General features: G+C 48.6%; 1 protein-coding gene and 1 long non-coding RNA gene across 3 annotated transcripts in view; one reads left to right on the top strand and one right to left on the bottom strand.

The window, feature by feature from the left end:
• The window catches only part of CNTFR (ciliary neurotrophic factor receptor), a 432009-nt gene that overhangs the window by 177018 nt on the left and 239537 nt on the right, over nucleotides 1-15454 (bottom strand). For both annotated transcript variants that reach the window (XM_081881620.1, XM_081881621.1), the window contains one exon: nucleotides 14420-14501. In XM_081881620.1, coding sequence (XP_081737746.1) covers nucleotides 14420-14501 — 82 coding nt within the window. The remainder of the gene's footprint in view (nucleotides 1-14419; nucleotides 14502-15454) is intronic.
• Nucleotides 1-15454, top strand: part of LOC309352892 — a 220311-nt gene that overhangs the window by 178074 nt on the left and 26783 nt on the right. The window lies entirely within an intron of this gene.

Here is a 15454-nt window from a genome sequence, read left to right as displayed (position 1 = left end):
ATCCCTCCTTATTGCTTTAAGCACAGGGCGGTCGATGCTAATTAATTATGGGCTGGAATCTGCCAGACTCAGTCACACACTGCAGCTCTGCATCGGGAAAAGCCCGTCCACGCAATTGGGAGAAGGTTCAGAAATGGTTCCTCGCTGCTGCATCCAAAAGCCCAAACCTCTGGGGGCACTTACTCAAAACTGGCAGCCGTTTACTGATTCCAGAGGGGCAGCAAAACCGGCAAAGAGCCTTGCGAGGCACCTTAAAAACAAATGAATTGATGACGGCGTTCAGCTTTTGTGGGCTGCATCATGAACTGCTGTCCATAAAAGTTTAGGCCATAATACATTTGTTAGACTTTAAAAGTGCCACAAGGTCCTTTTACTTTGGCTCATTTAATTGAGAATAACCACTGCTATCGTCTTATCTGCTGTTTCATTATAGATGTTGGGCGATTTTATTGAGGGATGAGGTGTGATTTCTCTCTCTCTCTCTTTCTCTTCCTTAGAAAAGGACTGGGACGGTCAGCTGCTTTGAAACCACTTGTGTGGTGGAAAAATGGCACGCACAGGCTGGGCATATTTAAAGGAAAAGATGACTATGGGGTGTGGGGCTCATCTCGCTTTTCAGGCTGAGGGAGCCGACGTTTGCCCACAGACAGATTTCCGGGTCATGTGGCCTGCATGACCAAACCACTTTTGGCTACAATGGGACACTGTGATGGAAGCCAGCGTGCATGAAAACGCCGTTTACCTTTCCTGTTACAGTGGTATCTATTTATCTACTCTTCCTGGTATGCTTTCAAACTACTAGGTTGGCAGGAGCTGGGACCGAGCAATGGGAGCTCACTCCATTGTGCGGATTTGAACCTCCAACCTTCCGATCAGCAAGCCCAAGAGGCTCAGCGGTACAGTAATCCCACTAAGTTCCAGAGCAACGGGACCAGGACACAGGCAAATTAGGAGACTGGCTGCAAAACCTCTTTTTTTCTAACACAGAGAGGGCAGGAGACACAGGCTATTTTTGATTATATTTATTTCATAAAAATTATATACTGCTGGGTTTGCAAAAAGAAAACCCTCAAAGTGGTTTATAAAAAGAACAGAAGAATAAAATCATTAGTAAAAACAATTAAGACATGCAAACATTTGAAACCAGTAATGAACTAAAAACACACCACAACACTAGAAGGTTGATTTCTTACTGATGCATAATGGGCATTGTGTGGCACCTGTGCCAATTCCACATACTGAAATGTTCAAGGGGGCAGATTTCCCACAGCGGTACCTATTTATCTACTTGCACTTGTGTGCTTTCAAACTGCTAGGTTGGCAGGAGCTGGGATAGAGAAACAGTTCACCCCATTGCGGGGATTTGAACCACCAACCTTCCTGAAGTGTTCAAGGGGGCATGTTTGGAGTAAGGCCATTTTTGTAGGTATTACGTTATTTATTTACTGTATCTTGTGTCCTTTACTAAATGACCATGGCATATAAATTTCACAAACAAGCAAAGAAATGCAAAGTCTCCTTGTTTTCCTGCCTCAATCTACTCTGGCTCTTTCCTCTCCCACCTACCAATCTCTCTCACTTGTGTTCTGACCCCCAGTCCATTTGTTCACGGGTAGATGTCATAGGACAGTTGCAGGAAGATCGCAGAAAAAACCTGACACGGAGCACCTAGTTTCAGCTTCCTGAGAATCAAAGCTTCCATCGGTATTTCTGGATTTTTTTTACAAGCAACTCTGTAGACCAAAAGGGTCCAAAGAAAACTGGAGGGTATTTTAGGTGCTGCTTGCTAAAGTCACCTTAGAAGCCAGAGGGAACAGATGAAATACACTGTCAAGTCCCTGTCCTTCCTGTCCCTCCTCACGAGTAGCAAGACCAGGCGACCATATGCCAAATAGCTAAAATTGCACAATACAGGGTTTTTGTGGGGATTAAGCGAGAACCACTGAATATTCTGCCCGGGTCCCTCCTCACGAGTAGCAAGACCAGGCGACCATATGCCAAATAGCTAAAATTGCACAATACAGGGTTTTTGTGGGGATTAAGCGAGAACCACTGAATATTCTGCCCGGGTCAGACCACACCAGGAATACCACATCCAATTCTGGGCACCACAATTAAAGAAGGATGTTGACAAGCTGGAAGGTGTGCAGAGGAGGGCGACCAAGATGGCCACGGGTCTGGAAACCAAGCCTGATGAGGAATGGCTGAGGGAGTTGGGAATGTTTAGCCTGGAGAAGAAGAATCGTGGAATTGTAGAGTCGGAAGGGATTATTGGAGTCTTCAACCCCCTGCAATGCAGGAATCTCAATGAAACTGAGAGATGATATGAGAGCCCTCTTTCAATATCTGAAGAGGAGAAGGGACACGGGTGGCGCTGTGGTCTAAACCGTTGAGCCTCTTGGGCTTGCCGATCAGAAAGTCGGCGGTTCGAATCCCCACGATGGAGGGAGCTCCCGTTGCTCGGTCCCTGCTCCTGCCAACCTAGCAGTTCGAAAGCACCTCAAAGTGCAAGTGGATAAATAGGTACCACTCTGGCGGGAAGGTAAACGGCGTTTCCATGCGCTGCTCTGGTTTGCCAGAAGCAGCTTAGTCATGCTGGCCACATGACCCAGGAAACTGTCTGTGGATGCCAAACCAGGACCTGCCAGACCAGGGTTCGAATCCTCACTTGACCAGGAAGCTCACTGGCTGACCTTGAGAGTCAGGCACTGCCTCTCAACCTCGCCTACCTTGCAGGGTTTTTGTGGGGATTAAGCAAGAACCACTGAATCTATTCTGCCTTGGTCAGACCACACCTGTAAAACCACGTCCAATTCTGGGCACCCCCAATTTAAGAAGGATGTTGACAAGCTGGAAGGCGTGCAGATGAGGGCGACCAAGATGGCCTTATACAAGGAGTGCTTGAAGGAGCTGGGTAGTTAAGACCAGGGGAAGAGGAGAGAAGAGACGAGATATGAAAGCTATCTTCAAATATCTCAAGCGCTGTCACATGGAAGATGGAGCAAGCTTGTTTTCTCCTGCTCTGGAGGGTAGCACTCGCACCCATGGCTCCAAGTTCCAAGAATGAGGAGGAGGAAGAGAACAGAAAGCTTGCAAAAATCAAATCAAGTCACTGAACTTCCAGGGGATGGAAGTCCTGTCTCCTGCTCCATTGCCCGGGCAGGATTTGACATCCTCAGTGTGGCGCCCTTGTGCTTCTCTCTCACACACACTCCCGCCTGGGAGATGAAGGCTTTCAGCTAGAAGGGTGTTCGGTTCATCGCCCACCCTGCCTTGGCCCCCTCCCTCTGCAATGACACCATCCTGCCAAAGTAATTTCCTCCTGAGTAGTTCTGACAGCAGCATCCCCATTAAACAAAGTGAAAAGAGCAATTAACTTTCTGCACCTGAGCTAAAAAACGCAAGCACAACCGCCGGCAACGTGCTCAGCATGGCGGGATCAATGGCCCCAGACGCCGGGATGGCTGCGAGGACACCTCCCGCCTCACTGCAGAGAGCCTGGCACGCTCTGATTAGCCTCCCTGGGGTGCTGGTTGCAAGAGGGTGGCGGTGCCATCCCATGCCCAGATCTTCCTATGGCATCGTTGAAAATGCATCTCATTTTCCAGACTCAGCTCTTGGTGGCACGGCAAGAGCCTGGCCTGTTGAGAAAGGGATGGGATGGAGCAAAGAAACAGAGTTGGGGGGTTTGTCCAGCACCGAGGGCCTTCTGGCAGTTCCCTCACTGCGAGAAGCCAAGTTACAGAGGGCCTTCTCGGTGGTGGTGCCCGCCCTGTGGAATGCCCTCCCACCAGATGTCAAGGCAATAAACAACTATTCTACTTTTAAAAGACATCTGAAGGCAGCCCTGTTTAGGGAAGCTTTTAATGTTTAAAAGACAATAATAATAATAATAATAATAATAATAATAATAATAATAATAATTATTTTATTTATACCCCGCCCATCTGGCTGGGCTTCCCCAGCTACTCTGGGCAGTTTCCAACCAAATATTAAAATACAGTGGTACCTTGGGTTACATACACTTCAGGTTACAGACTCTGCTAACACAGAAATAGTACCTCGGGTTAAGAACTTTGCTTCAGGATGAGTACAGAAATTGTGCTCTGGCGGTGCGGCAGCAGCGGGAGGCCGCATTAGCTAAAGTGGTGCTTCAGGTTAAGAACAGTTTCAGGTTAAGAACAGACCTCCGGAACAAATTAAGTACTTAACCCGAGGTACCACTGTATGTGTGTGTGTGTGTGTGTGTGTGTGTGTGTGTGTGTGTGTATAAAAGAGACAAACGCACGAATTTTTTTTGAGGGCTACTAGCCGGGATGCTCTGCTCTGCCTCCACAGTCCAAGGCAGCAATGCTCCTGAATACCAGAGGAGGAGAGAGCGCTCTTGAGTTCGAATCCTGATTGCTGGTTTCCCATCTGGTTGGCCCCTGTGAGAGCAGGACACCGGACCAGATTTGGTACCAAACCTCTTCGGAGGGTGCAAGAAGTCTCTGCTCCTTGCGGTGCCAGGACATAAGACAGCCATCAAGGATCAGACCCAAGGACCACAAAGGCCAGAATCTGGTTTCCTCTGGGGGGGAGACCAAGGAGAGCATGAAATGGGCGCATCCCGATTTTCAGCTCAGTTTAGTACTAGAGCAGCCTTCCCGCCACCTTCCACAGATTTTGGACTACAACTCCCATCGGCCCCAGACAGCACAGCTGGTTCAGGCTGCATTATTATTATTGTATTATATAGTGGATGCTCGGGTTGCGAACGTGAGCCAGGCGGGATGCACGTTTGCAACCTGTAGCGTTCGCAACCCGCAGCAGCGCGTCTGTCTGTGCATGTACAGGTTGCAATTCGGCGCTTCTGCCCATGCACAACCACAGAAACCCAGAAGTAACCCGTTCTGGTACTTCCAGGTTTCGGCGGGTGCATAACCCGAAAGAAACACAACCTGAAGTGGCTATAACCCGAGGTATGACCATATTATATTATATTACGTTATGTTATGTTACATTATTATTCCACCTTTTTCTCATACAAGGACTCAAGGTGGGTTAACGGATCAAACAGAAACTGCTAAAAACTAATACAGTAATATTTAAAAAGCAATTAAGCGCCAATAAAATTAAAATTCTCTCTCTCTCTTTCTATATATGATGCATTAAAGATCTATTAACTAATAAGCAGAGAGTCCCTACAGACCAAAGAGAAAAGGATGATTATGCACCTGAGTTTATTTCATTTGTAAGCAAGGAGGGGGAGGCCAAAAATCCCCTGGGCCTATGACCCAATACGGCAAATCCAGGGGGTCAGGGCTTTTGAATGCTTAAATTTATTTCTCTTGGTATAACAGGGTTCATGTTTTGCAACCTTGTCTTAGCCATTAAGTCTACGCTATAAATAGTTCTAGTCCACGCATTCACATACCTGTGGTTTATTAATTTTATTATAGATCGACAGCAATCAATAATTTTGTATGGACTATGTATATCAGAACCAGTCCCTATTTGATAATACTGTATTTTGCAGAATCCTCTATAACCATTTTTAGATATTAATAAAAATCACACACACAAATATATGTATGAGATTTTTATTAATATTTAAATTTTTAAACAAATTATAAATAAATTCAAATTTGTTATCTGTAATGTATTCTCTATAAAAGACCTATTAACCAGAGAGTTGGGTCACCTTGAACTTGCGTCTAAGGGAACTTGTTTCGGCTTGCAATGTCAGCTCCTCCAGCTCAAAACAACAAGAGCAACATCACTAGAGCAGAACCAACACACACCCTCCTCTCTCTTCTCTTCTTGGAGCAAACTGCATGCCAAGTACATATAATCCCTTATAACTGTTCATAATAATAGCCCCTCTCTAGGTTGTTTGGAGACACAGGCAATGCAGGGACATCCGTCCCACGTTGCCTGAGAACAGGGGAGGTGGGTTCTGCCCACCCTCCGGACGAAGGAGAACAGCCCAGAGACAAAAAACACAGGTTTTGGTCCTGTAAACGAGGAACGGCTTGATTTTCTCTCTCTCTCAACCACCACCATGAGGTCAGCCTCCTATACTGGTCCAGAACCACTTAGTTCTGCAGAACACACAAAAGCAGTATGGTGAAGTGGTTAGGGTATTGGACTAGGACCTTGGAGACCAGGGTTCAAATTCCCACTTCACTCACCCACTAAAACTCTGAACTGGTAAGCAATTTTGGTAAGCAAATTTTATGCCAAGAGCTTAGGTGAGTTGATACTGGCAGTGTGGTGTAGTGGTTAGGGTGCTGGTTTAGGAACTTGGAGACCAGGGTTCGAATTCCCACTTGGCCACGAAGCTCACTTCAAAGTCTGCTTTGAATCCTCCACTGGCAGGAAGCTGACTGGCTGACCTGGGGGGTCACTCACCCCCTCTCAGCCTATCCTACCTTGCAGGGTTGTTGTGGGGATTAAATGAGGTGGGAGTGAACCACATCAACCACCTTGAGCTCGTTGGAGAATAAGGTGGGATGGAAATGCAGTAAATTATTGCAATGAATGAATGATGCTGGGGAGGTGCCAGTAAAAAGATTTGCAAACCCTGCAAAGCCACTTACGCCCTACGAAGGAGGTGGGGTTGCAGGCGTCACGGCCCTGACACGCATGCAGCGGCTGGAGCCCAGCCCCTGCACAATTGGAGGATTCCAAGCCGCATCACTCCCCTGGGCAGCCAATCGGCTGGCTCTTGGGGCATGGCCTGCCCTATTTAAGGCAGGACGCGGCCAGGGATCTCCCTCTTTGCCGCCTGCCAGCTTTTCCCACCCTTCGGCCCTATAAGGTTTTCATTCCTTGACCTTGCTATGGACCCTGGTCGGTCACCATTAAGGGGCCTGGTAGGATTTTTTCCACTTGGCAAATTGGCACCAGCCACTTGGTTTTCACCTACATCCTAGCAAACCATCACAACTTTCCGGGTACTGGCAGTTAGGCATTGGTGTTGCTCTGTGGATGGAAGAGGGGAGGAAGCGCCATCACCTGCCCCACATATTGAAGGGTAGTCCGGTAAAGGATTCCGGGGGGCGTGGCCCTGTCCGAAGCCTGGAGAGGTGAGGGCCTAAGCCACGCCCCCCTATCTGTGACCCTGGGGAAGTTCCTAGTTGATGTGCATCAGCAGGACTCCCCTTACTGGTGGTTAACCCTTCCCGGACTTCAAGCGGATATAGACAGTTAGGACCAATGCCTAAGCCAATACCCCTCATCACCTGTAACCAATGAAGTTGTGGCCTTATTTAGCCCATTAACCTTAATAATTGTGTCATGTGTCTTTATTTTCACGGGGCGGGGGGGGGGGGGCAGGAGCTCGCCACGCAAGCTTGCTGCATTTCCCATGAAACTGTGCTCCAGGTATTTGAAGACGGCAACTTCTTGAGATGTCCACGCGTTCTAGCATTATGAGAGAGGGAGACCTTTCTCAGTGCCCTGCATCATTTCATAAATATCTTATCATGCTGCCTCTTGCTTGCTTTTTCTCTGAACTGAAAAGTCCCAATCACCACAACCTTTCCTCACGTGGAGTACTGTGCAAGGGACAAATCAGCAATTAATTAAACATGCAAAGCCCCATCAGGACAGGGAACCCATAAGTAATCTGCTGTCATTGCAAGGTCCGTATCCTCAGTCAAGGCCCCAGGGAGAGTCAAGACCTTCTGCAAAGGACAAGGCACTTCCAGGCTCTGTTGCATCTGAGAACTTTGCTCCGCGTTCTGCCTTCCTAGGCAAAACGCAGCTCCTGAGATGCCTCTGCGTCCGGGAACAAGAGAGGTGGCCCCTCACCCCTTGCTCCGAACCTTTGCCCTCTCCCTGTCAAGACATGCAGGGTGAATTACAGTTAAACCCCAGAGGCTGACCTCACTGTGCGGCAGGGCAAGAGGCCTGCGAAGAAATGGGGTCACGTTTCTCTGGCTGCTATTTTGGGAGTCCGCTGTTCCTTGCTGGCGCTCCCTGCGCACTCCTCTGCAACACTGACCAAGCAGCAGGGGGCAGGGGGGGTCGTGGCCTCTGGGTGCCTGCAAAGAGTCCCTTTCCCTCCCTCTTGCAGGACGTAAGGGAGTCCGAGTCAGGTGCGCAGTCCGCAGGAGGAAGGGAGATGCAGGGCAGGTGCCGGAAGGCAAGCTGCGTTGCGTGGCGAGTTCCCGCCCCCCCCCCCAGTGGAAATGAAGACACATGACACAATTACTAAGGTTAATGGGCTAAATAAGGCCACAACTTCATTGGTTACAGGTGATGAGGGGTATTGGCTTAACTGTCTATATCCGGGTTCGGCCCATCCGCTTGAAGTCCGGGAAGGGTTAACCACCAGTAGGGGGAGTCCTGCTGATGCACATCAACTAGGAACTCCCCCAGGGTCACCGCCAGGGGGCGTAACTTAGGCCCTCACTTCCCCAGGCTTCGGACAGGACCACGCCCCCCGGAATCCTTTATCAGACTACCCTTCAATATGTGGGGCAGGTGATGGCGCTTCCTCCCCTCTTCCAATTACAGAACAATACCAATGCCTAACCGCCAATACCCAGAAAGTTGTGATGATTTGCTACGAGGCAGGCGAAAACCAAGTGGCTGGTGCCAATTTGCCAATTTGCCAAGTGGAAAAATTCCTACCAGGCCCCTCAACGGCAACCAACCAAGGTCCATAGCAAGGTCAAGGAACAAAAACCTTATAGGGTGGGAGAGTGGGAAGAGCAGGAACAGCTGGCAAGTGGCAAAGAGGGAGATCCCCGGCCACGTCCTACTTTAAATAAGGTGGGCCACACCCCCAGAGCCAGCCGATTGGCTGGCCAGGAGGTGATGTGGCCGGGATTCCCCCCCAATCGCGCGGAGGCTGGGTTCCAGCCGTTGCGCGCATGGTGGGGCCATGAAGCCCGCAACCTCACCTCCTTTTGCAGGGCAGAAGTGGTTCTCCCAAACAAACTGGCTCCCGAGCGCCGCAAACCCGGAAGTAAGTGTTCCAGTCTGCAAACTTTTTCGGAAGCTGAATGTCCGACGCAGTTTCCGCTTCAGTGCAGGAAGCTCCAGCATCCAATCGGAAGCCATGCCTTGGTTTTCAAACCATTTTGGGAGTTGAAAGGACTCTCGGAATGGATTAAGTTTGAGAACCGAGATACCACTGTATTAGGAAGAATTTTCTGGCAGTAACAGCTGTTCAATAGTAGAACAGTCTCCCTCAGAAGGTGGCAGCCTCTCCTTCCTTGGAGGTTTTTACGCGGAGGTTGGATGGCCATCTATCATGGTTGCTTTAGTTGACATTCCTGCATTGCAATGGGATAGACTAGATGACTCTTGGGGGCTCCTTTCCAACTCTACAATTCTATTATCCTATGAAATGTTGTGAGTAAATGTAAAAACCTTGTTGATTACAATAATGACATTAGCCCTCCCTCAATGTGGTGATCTCCAGAGGTCCTTGGAGGGCAGATCCCACCACTCTTGACCCCTGGGATTGCTGGCTGATGGAGGCTGGGGCCCCATAACATGGTAGTGGGTTAGGAATGGATGACCCTTGGCATCCCTTCTAACTCTACAATTCTGTGACTCTATGAACATCTGGAGGGGACCACTTCGGGGGAGACTGGCATAAATTACCGTATTTTTTGCACCATAACACTCACTTTTTTCCTCCTAGAAAGTAAGGGGAAATGTCTGTGCGTGTTATGGAGGGAATGCCTATGGGTGGCATGCCTACGGATTTTCCTCCTCTAAAAACTACGTGCGTGTTATGGTCGGGTGCGTGTTATAGAGCAAAAAATACGGTAAATGCCTTCTCTCCACAGCAGGAAACAACCACCCTGTCCTTGTCTTCGTATTTAATAATAATAATAATAATAATAATAATAATAATAATAATAACAATAAAATTATTTATACCCCACCCTCCCTGGCCAGAGCCGGGCTCAGGGTGGCTAACACCAAAAAAATCACAGTAAAAACATAATGGGGGGGGGTCCAATTTAAAATACAGGTTAAAATGCAATTTAAAATGCAGCCTCATTTTAAAAGTGGCCCATAGATCAAGACCATAAGGGGAGGGAAATATAAGGGTCAGATTGAGTCCAAACCAAAGGCCAGGCGGAACAGCTCTGTCTTGCAGGCCCTGCGGAAAGATGTCAAGTCCTGCAGGACCCTGGTCTCTTGTGACAGAGTGCTCTATCACATCGGGGCCAGTACTGAAAAGGCCCTGGCCCTAACAACCTTGCATCCTGGGACCTCCCAAATGTTGTCATTTGTGGACTTTAAGGTCCTCCACAGGGCATACCAGGAGAGGCGGTCCCATAGGTGACCTTTGCTGTGGCCGCAACCTGCGCCTCCCTGGAAAGGGAGGCATCAAAGGTTACACCCAAGCTCTTGACAGAAGGCGATGGCACTAATTGAGCCCCCACAAGAGATGGGAAGCCCAAGCAGCGACTTAGTGGCTCAGAAGCTCTGAGGTTCAGAGGGAGCACCTTTTTGGGCCAGCAAGCCTGGGCACTTGCTCCGGATAACCCAGCGTTCAATGAAGCCCACCAGGCGATTTCCCGTGCCCCAGTTGTGCCACTTCCAGTCTGCTCAGTGACTTTTTGGAGAGCAGTAAGACGATTCCGGCCAGCAGCCCACAGCCCTCTGCCTCTGGCCTGCCAGCCGAGACATGCAAGAGGGAATTCCATTATTCAGTATTAGAGAGACGCAAGACATAAAACGGCCTGGAGGCTGTTTCCTGCCTTTAAAATATACATGGGTGTGTGTTTGCGCGCTGGCAGGTGTACCGGCCGAGGCTCGCAAGCAGAGTGTGTGTGACAGCTTGGGAAGGCAGGGAGTTCTCATCCTGGCAGGACCTGAGCGCCGGCTGGCTCTCTGTAGCAGACACGTCGGGAAAACAGAAAGAGACGGGACCGTAAAGGACTGCCAAGGTCCAACGTTTGGAGAGCGGGTTGTGCTGGGCTGATATCTTCTGGGGCTGCTTTATTCTTGCCTCATTTTCAGAGAATTGCAGAGTCGGAAGGGACCCCAAGAACATAGCTGTCAACCTTCACTTTTTTTGATGTGAAATTCCCTTATTCCAGCGCCGTTTCCCACTGCTATCCTGGATTGTTAGATATCCCGTAGACTGTCCCCAGGACAGGTGATCCTTTATTTTCAAATTTGAAAGTTGACAGCTATGCCTGAGAATCACCTAGCGTAGCCCCTGAAATGCGGGAATCTCAGCTAAAGCACCCACGACTAATGGTAATAATAATTTTGTTATTTGTACTCCGCCCATCTGGCTGGGTTTCCCCAGCCACTCTGGGCGGTTCCCAGCAGAACACTAAAAACAGATTAAAACTTCAAACAGGGCTAACAGTGTGGCCTTCAGATGTCTTCTAAAAGTCAGATAGTTGTGTATTTCCTTGAAATCTGAAGGGAGGGCATTCCACAGGGCGGGCGCCACCACCAAGAAGGCCTTCTGCCTGGTTCCCTGTAGCCTCTCTTGTTGCAGTGAGGGAACCACCAGAAGACCCTCGGAGCTGGACCTCAGTGTCCGGGCTGAATGATGGGGGTGGAGACGCTCCTTCAGATGGCCACCCAACCTTAAAAACCTTCAAGGAAGGAAAACCCGCCACCTTCCGAGGGAGTCCCTTCCTCTGTCAAACAGCTCTTAGAAAGTTCTTTCTGATGTTTAATCAGAATCTCCTTTCTTGTCACTTGAAGCCATGGGTTCAGGTCTGCAGAAAACAGGCTTGCTCCATCTTCCATGTTTTTTTTCTTTCGTCCCCCCCCCCCAATGTGACAGATATTTGAGATATTTGAAGGTGGTTCTCATATCTTCTCTCAGTCTCCTCTTCTCCAGGCTAAACATACCCAACTCCTTCAACCATTCTTCATTATGGTGCTGGAGGAGACTCTTGAGAGTCCCATGGACTGCAAGAACCTCAAACCTCTCCATTCTGAAGGAAATCAGCCCTGAGTGCTCACTGGAAGGACAGATCCTGAAGCTGAGGCTCCAATACTTTGGCCACCTCATGAGAAGAAAAGACTCCCTGGAAAAGACCCTGATGTTGGGAAAGATGGAGGGCACAAGGAGAAGGGGACGACAGAGGACGAGATGATTGGGCAGTGTTCTCGAAGCTACCAGCATGAGTTTGACCAAACTGCGGGAGGCAGTGGAAGACAGGAGGGCCTGGCATGTTCTGGTCCATGGCGTCACAAAGAGTTGGACATGACTAAACGACTCAACAACAACAACAAACTGCCTCAGCCCCTAGGAGTTGGCCTGCGTGCTCCTGGCCCTTCTTCTTTAGAGGAGAAAGCATTCTTGCCAAGGGGAAGAGAAGAGCTGCACCTGGCTGCTGGAAGGTGGGGGGCATCAGATGAACCCCTTGCCTTGCATCCTGAGGATTACGCTTGCTCTCATAGATGCCCCCCCCTGCCTGCAGCACAATCACAGCACCTGCAGCCCCCTGACTCCAACCTCTCTATGGGGCATTGCAGCAGAGCTGATTGGCAAAGATTAGCGCCAGAGTTGGAAGCAGGGAGGGCGGGAGGGAGCTGAGAAAGTCAAATCGCCCTCCCTCTGCTTGAATAACGATGGAGCCTAATTGCTTATTGCTGGTTACTAAGCTACGGGATGGCAGCCGCTCGGACACCCATCAATATATTAACCCCGGCATGCAGCCCGAACAAGCTCATTCATTTCCAAGGGTGTTTATCTCCCTCCTTGCCTCCGTTCTCTGGGGAGAAAACATAATTATTATTTAAATGTGAGTTAATTCAGCCAAGGTGTTGATCAATAATGGAGAATTACTCGTTTAAAAATAGAGAAATCAGCAGACGAGGAGAGGCGCATGTGAGACCCAGGGAGGACTCAATTATGGAGAAGGGGCTCAAAAGAAGAAGCCGGAAAACAACAACCCCACAGCCCATGAAGGTCAGGTTCGAGGCAAGTTCTGTTGGAGTCCAGCCTCTGTCTCTCATAGGGGCAGAACTTCATCATCATCATCATATTTATATGCCACCCATCTGATTGGCTTGCCCCAGCCACTCTGGGCAGCTTCCAACAAATTTTAAAACCACAGTAAAACATGTGCAAAATCCCAAGACAATTGAACTCCTAATAATTCTTGGATTTCCCTTTTTTGACCGGGAAATGTGTTTACAGGACTTTTGCTACCACCATAGACCACACCATTAGGATGTAAGAGGAGATGTCCTGGATGCGAATGACGCTTTTTCTGCTCACCCCAAATGAGATGCCCTGGAGAGATTCACAAACCGGACACCAAGGCAAAATCTGCCCATGCCCATCAACAACCGCATCTAATAGGCTAGGCTGTTTCTAAAGGCAGCGATTGCATTTTAGGCTGTCATAGCTAAAAGACTGCATCCTCCATGTAGTTATCTAATGCTCTTTCCTTCTTCTTCTTCTTTTAAAAAAGACATAGAATCACAGAATTGTAAAGTCCTCAGGATATCCAGCGACTATGAGTTCCACATATGTATCCCTGGAATATTGTAATATGCAAGCTGTTTGGAACAAGTCGCCCATAGCTAAGACATCTTTCAAAAACAAAAACGAAACAAAGTATGTTTGCCTGCTTCTCTTATTTTTTCAACATCAAACAAAACATAACAACTCATTTATTTATTTTTTTAAAAAAGAAATACACAAATAAAACCCAGTAAAATCAGTGCAGTGGTCAGTATGAACCATATTAAGGGATGTCTTCATTGGGGGGCCAGAATGTCCCAATATCCCTACACGGACACAACCCTGCTCTTGAGCTGACAGCTCTCTGGGCGTTTGGGCAGGTGCAGAAAAACACCTTGTAATACACTGTCCAATTGACTTCTACTCTTTTTACACAAGCCATGTGAGTAAGGAGTTGGACACCTGGCCAAGTGGCCACCTGGATGCTTCACCATGTGTCACAGAGAAGCTCAGATTCAGTCAACTTGCCCCCAGCACTGTCTTTGAGTGTCTATGCTAGGCAAACAAGAAACTGCCTTGGCCATTCGTCCTGCAGAAATCTGTCCCCTGCGAGGCCAGGATACAGGGCCTTCTTGGTGGTGGCTCCCAGACAACTTTGGGACTCCGAAAGAAGCCAGACTGGCTTCCTCCTTGTCTTTCCACCAGCAAGCAAAGACTGTTTTATCCTGAAGGGACCTTTGGGAACTGATGGTTTCTTTTGAGACAGAGGCTTTCAAATCGTGCCGTGCTGTTTTTATGCTTCGTATTTATTATATATATTTTTATAATGTTTCAATTCTATTAGAATTGACTTGCCTTTTTTTATAGATGTTTTGATTTTTGTGTTTTGATCTGTGCTGCTTTAATTTGTCTGTAAGCTGCCTTGAGACCTGGTGTGGGGAAAAGCTGGGATATAAATAAGTAGTAAAATAACCATAAATCTCCCACTGATGTTGGGATAGAGAGGAGGCAACCACTTACCCTGCTGGCTGTGCCTCTGAGCATAAACGACCACCACCGCAGCTAGCACCACGTAACACGCTGCCGACACAGGGTAAGCCATCTGCAGGAGCAAACACACAATAGCCAGGGGTCAGTGGGGCCAAAAGTTGAGAGGAAGGGAAGCAATAATCAATAAGAAATGGGCTCACAAATGGTTACAGCATCACAAGAACTGGGCAAAACAGCTTCAACCCTAGTTCTTTTTCTCGTTCTCACATGGCTGGCAAAGGCCAGCGGAGAGAGATCTGCCTGGTGCCATGGTCAGGATTCGAACCCGTGTCTCCCAGGTCTTAATTTGATACAGAGGTGCTGCAGCTGCAGCTGGCATCAGACTGCATTCCCTTTGACTTGTCCCTCTCGGCAACCCACGTGTCCCAACACGTTGTGTCACCTGAAAATGCACACTCCATCTTTGCAAGATTAGAGGGGCAGGGCATTGTGTGGTCAATACACAATACCCCAAAAGATGCCAAAAAGATGTCCTCTTGGACTGAGGGCTGAAAGCCAAGAAGCCTCAAGGAGAGAAGAGGGGTGCTGAGCTAACTACTTACATAGACCAGACTTTCCCCACCTTAGCGCCTTCTGGATCTTTGAACTACAACTCCCACAAGCCCCAAACAGTGCAACACTATTGTCTGCTTCAGCAGAGATGTGTTGGTAGAGGCTGATGGGAGTTGTAGTGCAAATAAGGGAAAGCCCAACCCTCTGCGATGTGGAAATCCTGCCCCCAGCTGTCCCTGGGTGGGCTTGAACCACCAAACTTCTGGTAGTAGCCCATGAAACAGGCAGAGGCAAGGCAAGGAATGATCCGTTAGGCTGCTGAGAATTGTGGTGCAAAACAAGAAGGCACCAGGTTGGGAAAAGCTGCTCTACAGGAAAGCCAGATATAGGGCTCATCTCCGGAGGAATCTGCTCTTTACTGCTAAATTGGAACAAAGAGCAATTTGGGTTTTCTCCTGGTGAATGTTTGCCTCCAATTTAGCACTAAAGAACAGGTTTTCCCTGGGAAAGGAG

This window comes from Podarcis erhardii (genome assembly GCF_964252035.2).
Source record: "Podarcis erhardii genome assembly, chromosome: 11".
In the NCBI taxonomy this organism is placed as follows: Eukaryota; Metazoa; Chordata; class Lepidosauria; order Squamata; family Lacertidae; genus Podarcis; species Podarcis erhardii.
Note: the sequence above shows the minus strand (reverse complement) of the source record. Positions and strands in the feature narration are given on the sequence as shown.